At 38.2% G+C, this 16,443-nt stretch overlaps 1 protein-coding gene and 1 long non-coding RNA gene across 2 annotated transcripts; one reads left to right on the forward strand and one right to left on the reverse strand.

The window, feature by feature from the left end:
• Positions 1–925: 925 nt before the first annotated feature.
• LOC145501161 (uncharacterized) lies at positions 926–4,389 on the reverse strand. The gene is made up of 2 exons (XR_014051202.1): positions 4,044–4,389; positions 926–3,551 (listed from the first exon to the last, which is right to left on the reverse strand). It is a non-coding gene; the product is annotated as an uncharacterized LOC145501161 (long non-coding RNA).
• A 49-nt stretch (positions 4,390–4,438) lies between these two features.
• LOC145501075 (U6 snRNA phosphodiesterase 1-like) lies at positions 4,439–16,431 on the forward strand. Its single transcript, XM_081480636.1, has 9 exons — positions 4,439–4,625; positions 8,370–8,416; positions 9,696–9,791; positions 9,944–10,136; positions 10,909–10,962; positions 11,406–11,445; positions 11,866–11,931; positions 12,654–12,737; positions 14,221–16,431. Exons 1-9 carry the CDS (start codon positions 4,450–4,452, stop codon positions 14,338–14,340), a joined length of 876 nt encoding a protein of 291 aa, XP_081336762.1. The 5' UTR covers positions 4,439–4,449; the 3' UTR covers positions 14,341–16,431.
• The last annotated feature ends 12 nt before the right edge of the window (positions 16,432–16,443 follow it).

Raw genomic sequence — 16,443 nt, forward strand, 5'->3', positions numbered from 1 at the left:
GAGTATGATTGTACAGAAAGATTTGTTTTATGTTATTGTAAAAATAGGCTTAGAATAAGTGATGTAATAAGTATTGTAAGTGTAAGATATGATTATTAAAAAAAAAAAATTATAATGCATTTCTAGCTTTCTGATTGGTCCACTGAATCTTGGTGATCAACCATCGTAACTGAATACAACAAACGAAAGGCAATGCTACTCTGGAAACTACCGTGAAAAGGCAACAAAAAATCACAAGTAACTTAACCTTGACCACATACTGTACACAGAGTTTCGTGCGAAACATTTAGTACGAAAGATATGTCGACAAAATCAGGAACATGAAATATTCCTGGAAATCTCGTAACGCTGAAATCCAGAAAACCGAAAAAAAACAAACAAACAAATAAACAAAACTCAAAAAAGTGAAAGTGTTTCTGAACCCTAGTACCTTGCCTTTGGGTGTTCAGTGCTTATAACAGAGACTTTGATCGATTGTGAGCAACACAGTCTGTAGCCTTTGATGATGGCAGTCGTGTAAACTCTTGCTATCATTTGACTAGCAAAAGTCGGATAACTTTCAGCAACGCTGTTACTTCGAATCTTCCCGTACACCTTTTGCAGTTGTCACCATTTTCCAGAATATAAACGAATTTAGAGAAGTTTTTGTGGGGAAAATTTCGGAAGAAAACTCTTTCTAGTTCTCGTTCGCTTTCCACACGTGTTTCATTCAACTTATGAACACCGCGCCAGAAACTTTCCCGCCTTTTAATTTGGAAATTTTGCAATTGAAAGACGGCGAGAGACTGGTAAAGAAAATAATTCAATTGGAGTGACCCTGGTAACTAGAATAGGTCCATTTTCAAAATGGCGGTATAATTTGAGGGTTTCCGTGAAGATACATGCCATTAGGGACAGCGCGTCTCCCAACCCCAAAATGCATCGGGAACGAAAGAATATTGAGATCGAAATGTATTGTGGGCCAAAATATAATCAGATAGTGGGAGCCTGGTCTCTAACACTTGAAACGCCTGGTTGATTTCAGCTTTAAAACGCAGTTAGCGACCACCAGCCCACGTTTTCTCGAAATATTTCTGAAAGGAAACACAAATTATCCCTCGAACGTCTCAGTCAGAGAAATTTTTGCTCATCAGATCGGTTGTGCACCACGGTATTTATTATCTTGCAATTCATTGACCTATTTGTTACTAGTAAACGAACCTTAGCTTGTGTTGTGTATGTAGAAATTATATGTAGTTTCTTTAATTTGATTAACAATAATCATAACGGCTTGTCGTGTATTTAATGCAGTAATACAGAATTTCATACCGTAATCCCATTATAATTCCACACACATACCAACATTGAAAGCCTGAAAATATATAATATAATATATAATAATATTTATCTGTTTTTTTTGTTTCTGCATGTAATGTTTGTTTCAGATTTGTTGCTTAAAAGCAGTAAAAACTCTAGAACAATATGAAATAACTATATGACAATATTGAAATGACAGTAGATGTCAGACATCTACTCAGAGTCCAATTTTCCTTAGAATGTTACTCGAGCCATGTATGGCAAAAAAATATTAAATTAATAGTAAACTTGTTGCAAAATCAATATAGTTCGCACTGTGCCGTTCAGTACTTACATGTACATGTACATACATATATCTGTGGTGGGGATCAAGTTGATAAAAATCCTACAGAAATGAGCTGATTGATCAAATATTTATGCAAAGCACGATGCCCAGTATTGTGATAGCTCACTGAAATTAAATGTGTGAAACGCAAGACTAGTTTCACCTCATGCCAATAATGATTTCACATGCTTATCCCTGTTCTATTTTACAGAACATCAAAAACATGGTCTAATATTATTATTAATACAAGCTGCTGGAATAGTCTTGAATGACTGCTCTGTCCTTGTTTTGCTAATAACAAAATGATTTCAGTTGAAAGAGACCTGGCATGTTCCATATGGGCCGTCCAGAAACAGTTAGAATCAGCTTTTAAAATTTCACTAGTCTGACCTGTAATGATTTCATATATTTTCTAGTGTGAAAATGTTTCCTGCACTAAATGCTCTAAATAATGACATCATCTTCTCTACTCAGTACAGCATCAAACAAACAATTTTGCCAAGGGACCTGTAGATCCAGGTTTTCATTATCCCTGGTGATCTTTTTCATTTTGATCAAAGTAAATTATGATGATGTTCTTCACAATGAGGAAGCTAAAGACCTGTGGATAACATAAGCCAATATCATAAGCCAATATGGCAGTAGCCTGCTAGAAGGTTAGTGTCAGGTTGCACAGTTATCTCTAGCTGTTCAAATCGTCATGAAAACATGTACAGCCTGCTACTGATCATATCACAAGGGCTATTTTAGAGATGAAAACTTAGGTCAAAAGGTTTCTAAAAGCACTCTTCTATCTTTGTACTACACTAACCACATGTCCTGCATTTTTCATGGGGCAGTGCATTCAGTTCATGTTAGAAGGAGTATTCCTTTCCAACATTGTTGTCTTTCTGTTGTTAAAGGATTTTGTGTTTGCAAACATGTGTTGTAAATATCAGAATAGTACTGGAAATGGGTCATGAAATAGGGTTTTACACATAATGCTCAAATTCGTTGTCATTATGCAAATGCTTGATGATCAAAAAATCTCACTATATATTATGCTCAAAAGACATCGGCCAGTTTTTGTCACTGTTATTCCCGCGTAATGCTAGATTCTTTTGCCTCGCTATTATGCTCAAAATAATGCCAGCACAATGTGTAAAACCATTTAATGACCACTAATGGGGTGAGGGAAAGATGGAGTGGTCATCAGTGGAAGTTGTGGCACTTCCACAATAAACAAACTAAAAATTTGTTTCACACTGACAAGAATATGGCTTCGTCTCTGCTCATGGGCGACACAAAATATAACCAGTATTGGGTCAGGTGTTGCAAGAAGATCGATTCTTTGATCACTGGACCCGTTAACCATCAGAAAAGAGGGCTGTGCAAGGCTACCACAGCTGTGTTCACCAGAGTAATAACACCACATGTATCAGTGCAACTTTGCAGGGAATAGTTACGGCATCGCCAGTCACATTCATGACCCTGCCAATTAGTCGCACTGGGAGAGTGGGCAAGCACCAAATGACTCTTTTTGTGCGTTCCAACTTGTGGAATGTACCGTGCAAAATCATTGACAACATCAATGATGTCTGGGGGAGGTTGCCAAGCCAGCATCTTACAGTATATGATCTTCATGAAAGGTCGCAGCTCAACATCTACCAGTACCCAATGATTACCACCATTTTGAGGGTTGCCAATGAAAGTTTTGCCATTCCTTTGTCCCACATTCAGAGTGAAAACCAGCCTTTTTAATGGTCCAGGGTTAAGTAACTTAGCTTTCCTCATCATCTCATTGTAGATATTAACAACGACATTGGGCATAGTAGCATGGTATCGTTTTGCATGTCATTAAGCTGTTTTAAAACCCATGTGACGTGATCAGTATAGACCCAGCCTTGCATTCCCGATGCAGCAAGACAGGCAAGCTCATCTGCAGTCAATCCTGTTAATTAGTAACAACATGATATACTTTTCATCAGGCTTTATTAAATATTTTCTAAGGGAGTGGGGTAATAGACCTAAAAAAGTGGAGTTGGAGTAGGCTGCTAGCGGACAAAGATGTATATAAGATTATAAAGTTCTAAGCATCACTGGTTTCTAATTCAACAAAACTGTGATACTGTATTGGAGATGGCATCCCCCCAACCCCCCCCCCCCCACCCCCCTTTCCACCCTTCGACACCATGTCTAAAACCCTAATCGCATTTTTTCAGCTACAAAATAAGCATATCCCATTTTCTATTTTACATCATTTTACTTTTTCGGGCCCGTGCACGCATTTTCGTTTTGTTTATCTTCAAAATTACATAAACTTTATTGCATATTTTAGCCGGTTCCAGTACTAGTTCAGGATATACCTGGAAAAATAAGCCTACACATCACGACATCACTCCACATGAAGTCATTTCTTAATTTTTCTTTTAAAAAAACTTACCATAACTTGGTAGCATATCGTCAGTAGGATTGTCCCAGATCATGGCTTTGAATTTGTCGATCGATTTCTCGCCGAGTTTTGGGCTGGCGAAAAGCTTTCGAAAACCACCTCATCTCAGTATTGTAAGCACTGGGTTTGTCCTAGCTGTCGACGGCTCAACTTTGCAAGGATCATTCTATACATAAATATCGAACAATGCTTGGAGCAATTCAAGTGAAAAATTTTATTCAGGATTTACCTTACCCGCTAAAAATGATAAAATTAACCAGGCCTACTAATGTTAGAGACCAGGTTCCCGCTGTCTTGTTATATTTTGGTCCATAATACATTTCGACCTCGATATTCTTTCGTTTCCAAAGCATTTTGGGATTGGGAGACGCGCTGTCCCTAATGGCATGTCGTGAAGATGGCCATCACTCAAGATGGTTTATCACAACTATTGTCATCGTATGCTTCTGATGAGTCTGACGGTTCAAGCAGTGAGAAGGAGGACTCAACTAGAAAAGAAAACCAGACAATTGAATCCGTGAAGGTGAAAGGAAATCCACACAAACCTGACGATGCAGGTTGTGAGGTTCAAAGGTTAGCTCATGTAATCTTTGTATAGCTTCAGTGATCTTCAGTCTTCGTCCGTAAAATGAGTGTAACAATCGTCCACATGTTGAAACTGTAGTCGCTCGATATAAACTGTAGATTCTGACTTTCGTCCTACCCACCTGGAATACCCCATGTATACTGACAATAGGCCTTATCACGGTTTTCCACGCAATCTTGACCACAGGCGGCCCAAGCTCACAAAGTGAGGAGTTTTTTTTTTTTTTTAAATCTTTATGCGAACGTTCAGCGCGCGAAACGTGACACGGTTACCGCCGACATCTACTATTACATAACGAGCGAGTTTGGTTACGTGAAACGTGACCTTCGCCTTGCAGTATGTGGTGGTGTTATGTTACAGCGGTTTGAATTTATAAAGGTTTGTATGGGGAAAAACGGTAATCGACATTATAGCTGAAATTTTGGTATTTTTGCCATAAAAATAACTCACCTCAATGCCTTGTTGTCTTTTCTATTGTCATCTCGCTTCTCAGCTTGATCTGAAGCCTTTTAAGCGAGTTATCGCTTTTTGGTTTTCCTCTACTAAGAAAGGGTAAAGGCTACACACTCAATTGTGGACTGACCCCCGCTCGAAGTGAAAAAAAAAACACTGAAATCCCGCCAGCCACCCCAATTCCTCCGCAGAATCATAGTACAGGTTTAAGCGCTCCCTTGCAGTTAAATTCCAAGCCAAATTCATCTCCACAGCGCACGATACAAAGCTCTGAATCGAAGAAAGCTAACCATCCAGAATCAGTGATCATGCTGCCGGCACCATTCGTGGACACATTCGAAACCCGAGCGGAATGCCGGGCTAACAAATTGACCCTGACCAGGGGAAGGGAGCTCACAGTTCTCGACAAGCCAGGTACTTTGCTCCACGGTCCCCTGTCTCACTGCTGTAAGGCTACCCTCGCAGTGTTCGAAGTTCGATAACAACCTAACCAAAAAGTACTTTTGGATCAGCTGATATGCTTATATATAATCACAGTTAGTAACTATGATATAATGAACTTTGAAACGCCTTGCATGCGAATTACAAAATGCGATTTAAAAATTTTCACAGCGAATATTACTCACCACGTTTTCCATTGAAAATTCGAAGTCATCCATCAAAGCAAATCTAGTTAAAACTTTGACGGACAATCCAAAAATTAGACTGACATTGCCAGTGCGAACGAAGTACTTTTTTTCAAAATTTGTAAACATGTCTAGTCATTGCTTTGATTGGCTTGTCACAACAATGCTCCGTCGGCAGCCTGGACAAAAATCTTTCCAGGGGACTGTGGAGCAAAGCACCTGGCTTGTCGAGAACTGTGCGGTCCCTTCCCCTGGTCAGGGTCAATTTGTTAGCCCGGCATTCTGCTCAGGTTTCGAATGTGTCCACGAATGGTGCCGGCAGCATGATCACTGATTCCGGATGGTTAGCTTTCTTTGATTCAGAGCTTTGTATCGTGCACTGTGGAGATGAATTTGGCTTGGAATTTAACTGCAAGGGAGCGCTTAAACCTGTACTATGATTCTGCGGAGGAATTGGGGCGGCTGGCGGGATTTCAGTGTTTTTTTTTCGCTACGAGCAGGGGTCAGTCCACAATCGAGTGTGTAGCCTTTACTCTTTCTTAGTAGAGGAAAACCAAAAAGCGATAACTCGCTTAAAAGGCTTCGGATCGAGCTGAGAAGCGAGATGACAATAGAAAAGACAACAAGGCATTGAGGTGAGTCATCTTTATTGCAAAAATACCAAAATTTCAGCTATAATGTCGATTACCGTTTTTCCCAATACAAACCTTTATAAATTCAAACCGTTGTAACACAACACCACCACATACTGCAAGGCGAAGGTCACGTTTCGCGTAACCAAACTCGCTCGTTATGTAATAGTAGATGTTGGCGGTAACTGTGTCACGTTTCGCACGCTGAACATTCGCATAAAGATTAAAAAAAAAAAAAAAAAAAAAAACTCCTCGCATTGTGAGCTTGGGCCGTCTGTGTCTTGACAGGTAGGCAAAGCGGTCAGAAATTACAGTGTTTGTGTGGGAATCCGATGGTAGATAACTTTTTCCAAAATTGAATTTTACACAATTTGTGAATGAAAACATTAAAATACCACGTAGAAGATTGTATTCACCAAGTTTGGAGGATGTAGCTTAGCTAAAAGACTCTCTGTTAATTTTTGTGTCTAGTGCTTCTGCACTAGACACAATGTAAAAGCGATAAAAAAGATAGGTAACTACTTTGTATATTCAATCGAATTCTCTCGTGATAAACTACACAAAGAAGAAAACCCAAGTCTTGAAGTGAAAATGTGTAACCAGATCGATATCTCACCGTTACTTGTCAGTCTACTAGAGCGGGCACCCAAGCAGTCTAAGCAAATATTTGAACCAATCCTCTTGCAACGAATATTGGCGTCACAAAATCTTTGTATTATGAAAATTAGCGTTATTTGAAATTCTGAGCAGTGTGGTTCTGAAGTGTTTGTGAAGAAAGGGGTGAATATTTTTGCTTTAGCTGGTTTATTAGCATCACTAAATCCTAGATTAGCCTCATTACGAATTTACCGTCCCTTCAAGACACAGTGGTTTTGTGTCAAAGTATTCGCAAAGAGAGAGGTCAAAACATATTTTGAGTTCACCAGTGCTTTCTATCTTTTATTGACCTTTATTATGTTTTTCTTAAGAGATGCTTTTTCACTCTGCCATGGGTTTCAGATTACTCATCAATGCGGAGGACTGAAATACTTTAAAAGATGCTTTCCAGTTTTAGATCGATCTTGGCCCTATTGAGGACAAACTGGATATATAAACAATAGCCTCCATTTGGCCCTAAAATATGCTCAGATGTTATCTGCTTCGAAAAGTGAACACTTTTGCAAGAGCAAAGCTCAAGAAAAACTGTGAACTTCCAGGAACAGATAATGTCCAAAGACAAATATCTGAGCATATTTTCAAAGTCAAGCGGAGGCTATGGTGTGTATTATCCTTCAAATATTTTTCGCAACATGCACAGTTTTGAAAATTGGGGAATATTCGCAGATATCCCCCAGTTTTAGCAGGGGCATATTCGGTCACATGATGCGTTTAGATCAATCACGCGCGAGTGAAAATATTTGATGGATTATAAATAAACAATAGCCTCCATTTGGCGCGAAAATAGCCTTGGATATTTGTCTGCGGACATTATCTGTTCCAAGAAGAGACCAGTTTTCTGAGAGCATAGCTTGAGGAAAACTGTGAGCTTCCAGGAACAGATAATGTCCGCGGAAAAATATCTTTACTTGAAAAACTGTTTGCAAGTACAGAAAATGTAGCTTCTTATCACGGATATAATAATTTCAAATTTTGGCAGGTCTTATTACCTTTTTGACTGATTTGTAACAGGCTAATCACCACGGGTGGATTGGCACATCAAAAACGAAGTCTACAGGCTCCTCTGTCCCATCCCGCTTGCTTTGCTCACCAATTTTTTTTCTTGCACTTGTTAGGAGTCTGTTTGCAGGCTAAATGGAGCCTAAGGTTACTGATATATTATTATAATGCAAGTGAAGTACAGTGTAAGATATCTGTACATCTATGAGTGATCAGCTCCCTTCCATAATAAATGCAATTTCTTATTTGAAGATCTCATACTTTCCTCACAATCATATTTGCTTTAAAACACATAGGTAATGTTACACATGCATTTGCAGAATTTGCTGATAGAAAATTTCTTCATATTTTCATTTTTAAACAGAGAGATACTACCACTTCCTAGAGGAGTACTTGACATGTTTAAAGAAGGTAAATAAAACAAAGATCTGTTGCTCGTTCTGTAAGCAAAAGTTCCCTTTCTGAATTGTGTAATGCTTAAGTGCTGTTAATTATTTGATATGGCTACAACTTGACCAATACATGCTGCATGAGGTCGGTGACTACTTGTTCTTGTTTCTTATCTGTTTGACAAAAAAGCAATTTTATTTTTCTGTTTTTTGTTGACTTTATTTTGATTTTGTTTCCATTACTTGTTTGTCTTAATTTGTTTTCTTATTTTCAACAATTCAAAGTAGGGTCGATTTTTTTCTTTAGAAAATGTCCAAATTTTAAATCCAAAATTTAGAGCAGAGATAAGCTCTGAATGAATGAGATCTTTGATCAAAGACATAACTCATGTAAAAATACTCATACAACTTAAAAATTAATGTAACTTAGAAATCATTTGCCTAGATAACAGATGTGTTACCTCAGCATTCTCAAGAAAAAAGCTAATACATAAGATCACAAACAATTCAAATAGGCTCATTTTATACTAGAGATGGATCATATGTCACAACAAATCATCTGTCTAGTATGATAATAATATCTAGAGACAGCTCTCAGTTTAGTCAGAATGGGTTACATAATAAGTTGTACAATGGTTAAACTGTAGCTGCTGGAAAAGGTTGCTGTGGCGTCATTCTTTTAAACATGTATTCTTGGCATAATAAATTGAACCAAACAGAATGAAAAACTATTTGTACTCAACCAAACTTCAACTGTTTGATTGTTTTGTGATGGACTCAACAAACACAATTTAACTCCAACTTTTTGGTGAGTTTGATGACTGTACTCAATCAAGCCAATTGAAATCATTTGGCTTAAGTTTATAAATAATCCAAAAGAAAAAAAGAATGCACAAATATCGATAATATAGATCTTTATAATTGTAAGATATTAAAAGTTGATAGGATGTTGAAGATAATGCTGTGAAGCATTAACAGGATAGCAAATGAAAAGTTCTACCTTTGTAATGCAAACATTGTCACTCAAGTCCTGAATGAGCTGAACATTAACTGTGCATTGATGAGTAAATGGCTAGATTTTTTGGTGAGTTTGGTTGTATTTGATTGCTGAACTCATTGATTGAAATCAATCAAATGATAAAAGTTTGACTGGGTTCAGGTGATAATGCTGGGATTGTTCAATATTTGTTGCTGCAAGCAAAGACAAGACAGTAATACAAAACGATTCTTAGCTACTTGATTAGTGTGGAGCCTTACCTATCATAACTGCCTTCAACAGCTCTCTCTTTTATTTCTTTCAGATTCTGTACCAGAGGATGAGCCATCTAAACATGATGGTCGAGTAAGAACATTTTCACACTTTCCTGGTAACTGGGCCATGCATGTGTTCATACCGTGTGAGTACTATGTTAGTTATCAGTACATCATATTCACCACCACTTTGATAAGGTTCTTGTTACAAGTCTACTGTATTATTAATAGACAAGATTACAGAACAGATATAAAATCAGGTAATCAATAATACTGAGGCTATGTTTTGTCTTGATAGTCAAAGCCAGTGTACATTTTGAGAGTCTTGTGGTATCTGTAGTTGAATGTCTGTCGGTGGCGATATCACATGAGGTCCACACGATACCATGTGATGAATTACATATGAGTGTGTCCAGAACTGTTCCAATCAGACATTACTGGATTGATCCAATTGTACAACAGCTCAAGAATGGCTTTAGTACTGTACACAGGTAACCCATTCATGATAAATTATATTATACAATGTAAAATCATCTAGACAGCAGTCTGCATAGCAGTCATTACGTTCCGAAATCAAAAGCTTGGGAGGCATGCAAAGGTTTAGGGTGCAAACGTGACAAAAAAAAACTAGGACAGGGGCGGGGGCGAGGAAGGGGAGAAAGTGTTTTCTACTATTCCTCACCCCTCTCCCCTTCCTAGTTTTGTGTCACGTTTGTGCCCTAAGACTTTGCATGCTTCCCAAGCCTTTCATTCACCTCTCAGGTGTTTGGGAAGGAAACGCCTACTGTGCAGGTTACCACACAGTATTCTGTAAGATTGTCAAACGTTTTTAAAATTTTTATTTTTTTTTTTAACTTGTTATAACAACAGAGAAAAAAAAAACTACTTCCAATACGATTGAAATACAATTGAAATGCTACAATACAATACTGAATACTTGCACTATTTACAATACTCTACTCTTACAACACTTAAACTACTTAAGAATTAGGAGATACTTACCCGGTATACATACAAATAATTACATTACTTACAATACAATGGTGTCCTTACAGTTCACTATTTACTTAAGTACTTTTTAAAATTATTTACTTGTTTATTTGTATAATTTTACAACACACACCAGTAGTGCAGCAGCATCCTAATATTTATTTACAAGTAGATACTGCATGTAGATTCTTGACATAATTTGGCGACATTTAATTGTTTGTATAAAGTTTGATGTGTATCTTAGTCCAGCCTACCACTGTTTACAATTTTCAGTTTTGTGTCAGCCTTGCAGTGTCCTGAAGTGTACACTAATGATGAGGAAACAAGGTAAGGGAGGCCCTCTGTCTCTAGCTTAAACTAGTTACCGTGATATTATTGTCAGTCTACATTTCTTGCAATGTTGGTTGAAAGAGTTTTGTGTCAAGTCAAGGCATATTTTTTGTTACCTGATGATGTCTGCTTGCCAATGTATGTTTTGTCTTGGACTGACTACAAATATGTGGTAGTTGTTGTTGTTGTTGCTGTCAGCATTAAATGGAAAATCGACTTCTTGTTGTTTGTTGACATCAGATTGTAACAATAGCATTCCATGATGTTACAAATGATCTATTGCCATCATCATAAGCCGTGATAATTGTCTTGCAGAGGGAAATACATGATTAGCATGTTAGAATTCATGGCATTGTAACATATCACATCCAGTGATCTTGAGCTCTGTGAACTGGGGTCTAAAAACTTACAATGGTATTGCTCGGTTTTGTGTATTTCAGATCATTTGTAGCACTGAAAATCATGTCAGAATACAAAAAGGTAATAAAATAAACATAAACACCGTGCCTGATGTAGTTACCTGTGAACAGTGTATGCCCCATCTTGGGATGTTCAGGAGCTAATGATTGGGACAGGTTAAGACTGTTTTAAAAGCTTAAGTGGGTGAGAAAAGCAATTTATTTAAGACTGACTCGCTTTTCTTTAAGTACTATGTTTGATTTTTCTTGCTCTATTTTTCACTACTGGTTGTCTAGTAATGTAGTTAAAGGCATGAATAATGATCCATGATTACATGGTGTGTTACTGTGATGGGTCCTGCCTAGCCACGGAGTTACCTGTCAAGGAGGATTGAGAGAAAGTTGTTTGTTGTACTTAAATTTTACTTTATATAATTTTGCATTAATTGCCCCTCATACATTTGGTTCTCAACTGTCCTTTACTTTGTTTTGTTTTTTTAAGTTCAAAGATATTGTTGACGTGGTAGATGGAATCTTTCAAGAATTTTCCCTGCCTACATTCTACAAGGTACATGTACATTGTACTAGTGAAAATCATGGTAGTTTTTCAGTTATTTGTTTTTAGCTAGAAACTTATAGAGAGATTTCTAGAGTTTTCATTTGTGAGCTATTCAATTGTTTCAAGCAGTTACAAAATCGTTTGTTAGGTATGTAGTGTGAGATCTTGTAAACTTTTGAGGAGGATCTGGATGAAGTTAATTGACAACTGAGAATTGGCAATAATTTGAACTGCTGGCTGATTGGAGAGATGCTTCTGGACTATCCAGGCTATCCATTACTAAACAAGTGTAACTTCAGTTGTGTGACCACACAAGCTATTTTTCCAAGAGTGCTTTTGACTGAAATGGTGCCAAATACACCTTTTTCCAAAATGGCCGCCATTTTAGTGTTCCTCTGTTTGCTTGCAAATTAGCCCATGTTGCCTCGTTCAAGGGAAAATAGTCTTTTGAATTTCAAGTTTAAGAACGAGGCAACAAGGAGTATTAAGGAACAAGGATGGCTAAGGATGGAGAAGATTAACACAGATTACAAACGACAAATTTGAAAAATTGAGGCTAAACTTTTCAATGTGCGCAAACCATGACTGAGCTCCTTTAAGGGTCGCCAAATTTGTTTTTTTTCCCTTTTCTCTTTGGCTTTCGTATCCCCCTTAATGTTAAAATTATTTGCTAGTGGAGAATTTAGACTGAAGTGAAAACATCAGCCCGTTCTTCTTTCATTTGTTTGTAGAATCCATCATTTCATGTGAGCATTGCATGGTGTCTTGGGGACATCTGTTCTGAGAACACAGACGAAATCCAAACTAAACTCCAGGTAAACATATTCACAGGGACCCACTCAGCCCCCAGGGGGATGGTACTCCCTTATATGTGCTATATAGGTATGTGAGGCCCCAAAGGGTATGGTTTTTGAGTGGTTTTTGTGTGAAAAAGGGTACAGATTTTAGTCTGAGGTAAGGTAAGTTTTTCACTCTGGTTTGGCATTTGGTATTTTGTTTCGAAGAAACTATTTTTTCGGCATCAACATTACCAAATTTGTAGCCCTTGTCAAATGTTTAAGCAAATGGAAGCCAATTCTGGTTAGCTGCCATCATATATTAGACTGTTGTGTACTAATTTTAGAGGTCTGAAATGGGGTATTGATTTTTCAGGTCTGAAATAGGATAAAGAAAATCACAGACTTTTGTCTGAGATAGGTTACAGGTTTCAAGGTTCGGGCCGCACACTCCACCAAAAACTTTGCGGAGTATCCCTCCCAGGCCACTCAGCCTTATTTGATTCCATAGTTTTTATAGCTTGATGAAAACTGATAGTCTGCTATTTCGTTGTCGGCTGGCGGACTACAGTTAAAATGCCTGCATCCTGTTAAGAATGATGCACGCATTGAATCTGTATTGATCGTTCTTAATTCTTGGATCTTCATAAGGAGAGAATCCCGTTGAGTTGCTCAAAGGATAACAGACACTGATGATCATATGAATTTGAAATGTTACCAACCAAAAGTACCCATGAAAATCATGGTAATAATTCATCAAGTGGCTTTTTTTTTTTTTTTTCATCTCTACATGTAGATTAAGAAGTTGTAAGAAACCCTGGTGTAATAATTGGCTCAACATTGATGGATTAGGTTCCTTTTTGTTTCGGTGAAAGTTCTGCAAAAATTTGCAGTACAACTTTCTTCGAGCTCATTGTTGATGAAAACTGTACCGTGAGCTTTGATACCATCCAGTCCTACCGCTGCTAAAGCAAATACATTTTGTTTTATGATCAGCACAGACTGTGCTTTAACGAACTTTCAAGATGGTGGTGAATTCTGACGGAATGCGAGAAATAAAGTGCTCCTGAGACATATGGTGTACTATTCCGGGATTGTGTCTTTATTGCTGGAACCCAGGAATCTACTGCAGAATAGCCCTTTTCGCGATTAACGTTTCTCATTTGCATTTCATTATAATCCAACATGTATGTGATGCTATTTTGTAGTTTCAGCCCGAAATTGTCTAGCGTCCACGTTGCATTAAATTGGAATGCAAATGAGAAAATCTAAGGACTATTTGATCGAAGGCAAGAGAAGATCAAGGTACTAGACCTTTCCCGCATTCCAACAAACAACGCCAAGTCGAGGTCAGGGTGGACAAAAATACAGCAAATGTATAAAAATGTCCACCCCAAACTCGCTCTGGTGCCATTGTTCAAACGCACTGAAGTGGAATGCGGGAAAGGTCTCTTACCTATATTTTGTCTTGTCGATGGGGATTTGAGTACGAAAATTAATGGTCAAGTGATTGTCCTTGCAGGACGTGTTTGATGCTGAAGTTTGCGAGAAAGAGGTCGCCAGATCGTTGGTATTGGAAGTGAAGGAAGTACATTGTAAAATAGGAAATAAACATTTTGTGTTTCCTTTGGATGCCACGTGATTAAACATGCCAGTGCAGATGTCATGATCCTCAGTGGAGTTGCCCAGTCTTCATATCTCAATAACGAGGAGTGTATTTATTGCAGCAGTGTACTCCAAGGCAAGCTCAAGATAAAACAAGAGAAATATCATAAATTGATGTTGGCTACAGTGAGCGACAGACACAAAGAACAAAGGAGATTTCAATTTGTTAGGCGTCTGAAATCACGACTGAATTACGCCAAGTTGTGCCTGCGTTTTAGACGTGGCTAACCAATTGACAGAAAACTCAAATGGCCGTTGACGAATTGTCTGCTCATGGCCAAGAGGTGCCTGTCAGTATGCAGACTCCCCCCCCCCCCACCCTCCCCACGCCACCCCCAAGCCCCCCAAGCCCTAACATAGTGGTTTTAGCTTTTCTTTGACAAGTCACGACCCTCGTTACTTTCGGATTTAACTGTGTTGCGGAGGGCACAATAACAACATCTTTATTTTCTCAATACAAATGTATAAACAATAGCCTCCATTCGGCGCGAAAATATGCTCGGATATTTGTCTGCGGACATTATCTGTTCCGAGAAACGAACAGGTTTCGAGAGCGTAGCTGGAGGAAAACTTTGAGCTTTGAGGAACAGATCATGTCCGCCAACAAATATCCGAGCATATTTTCGCGCCACATGGAAGCTATTGTGTTTATTATCCTGCAGAACGCGCGGCTTGAAAATTGGGGATTCCCCAGTATTTGATCACGTGACGTATTTATACCAATCGGGCGCGATTGAAAATATTTGATAGTACTTTTGATATATGTAGCATGTTACAGATAAGGTGACGATTGTAATGTAAGGTTGTAATCGCTACAGGTAGGCCGATCCATCTTAATGATGATAATAATAATAACGACAACAGTAATAATAAAAAAGAGGTTCTCAAAATCTAGAGAGAAATAAGGGATGAATCTTGTTGTAATGTATTTACATAACACCAAGCCGAGTAATATGTTGCCATGCTTAAAGAAAGGTTTTCAGGCGACTTACATTCTGTATGCAAAAGGTTTCCTGGTAGTTTAAATGCTTCAAGGTATAGGCAAGGGACATCATTCTTTCTGTTTGGTGAACTTTATAGAAGGATGTCACGTGGCTTATCTGGAAAGTATGTTAACAGTGTAAATGCTGCCTCAGCTAAAACACGCGAAAATACGTCTGCGTTCGCAGGCCACCTGAACATCGAGGCAAAAATTCCACTCTTAATATTCTTGATGAAGTAAGTCATCTGTAATCAAATCACCTTCATATAATATGTCAAATAATTATTGTTCACGCATTTTGATTGGTTCTTCGAATTCATTTTTTGTTTCTTTGTAAAACAAGTAGATTCAATGTTACCGTGAGTCTGTTCAGTATTAGTATAAATCTACTAGCGTTCTATCACGAATGCTGTTCTCTGATTGGCTATGCTACTCACTATCTATTCTGTGATAGATAGTAGTGTAGCAGTGTGTCCTTGTAACAAAATGACGGCCGCTTCTTGGCATTTCGAAGTGTCTGCGAACAGAATGTAGAGAAAGTTTTGAACGACAAGTAGATTTGCACTAAAACAATTAGATTATGAGCTCGGGATTTCTATGCGTGATAGTTGACGAGGGCGCAGCCCGAGTCAACTATCACGTGATAGAAATCGCAGAAGACGTCAAAATTTGGTGAGAACGTCAGTGACACTCGGCTATCGCCTCGTGTGCCACGTTTTTGTTCTTGACACATTTTGACGTCATCTGTGATCTATTTCTGAACAGACGCATGGCAACATGGCATGTATTTCCAGAGCAACTTTTCCTCGTGCCAAGACCCCGCTGGCTTAGAGGAACAGGTAGGTCTGTGAAAAATGTCTGTTTTCTCGATAAAGCACCGGTTTTCTGACTGAAAACAAGTTAAAAATTCTCTAAGAGCGGTTTTCAATTGAGTGTCGAAAGTAATCAGGAAATTACTTTGGTTTTGGTTTTACTACGCGGTTTATGATTAGCTGAGTTGTCTAATTGGTATTAAAGTAATTGGTTTTGGTTTGTTTTTACGACACGCAATTGAAAAGCGCTCTAAACACATCCTCAGAATTAATTTGATGCCAAGGA

This window comes from Orbicella franksi, chromosome 10 (genome assembly GCF_964199315.1).
Source record: "Orbicella franksi chromosome 10, jaOrbFran1.1, whole genome shotgun sequence".
NCBI classification, from domain to species: Eukaryota; Metazoa; Cnidaria; class Anthozoa; order Scleractinia; family Merulinidae; genus Orbicella; species Orbicella franksi.

Excerpts from the sequence above, each read along its gene's own strand:
- LOC145501075 (XM_081480636.1), top strand. The coding sequence starts at position 4,450 with ATGGCCATCACTCAAGATGGTTTATCACAACTATTGTCATCGTATGCT. Across the intron at positions 10,137-10,908 it reads GGCTTTAGTACTGTACACAG|TTTTGTGTCAGCCTTGCAGT; the intron begins GTAACCCATTCA and ends TACAATTTTCAG. Across the intron at positions 11,932-12,653 it reads CCCTGCCTACATTCTACAAG|AATCCATCATTTCATGTGAG; the intron begins GTACATGTACAT and ends ATTTGTTTGTAG.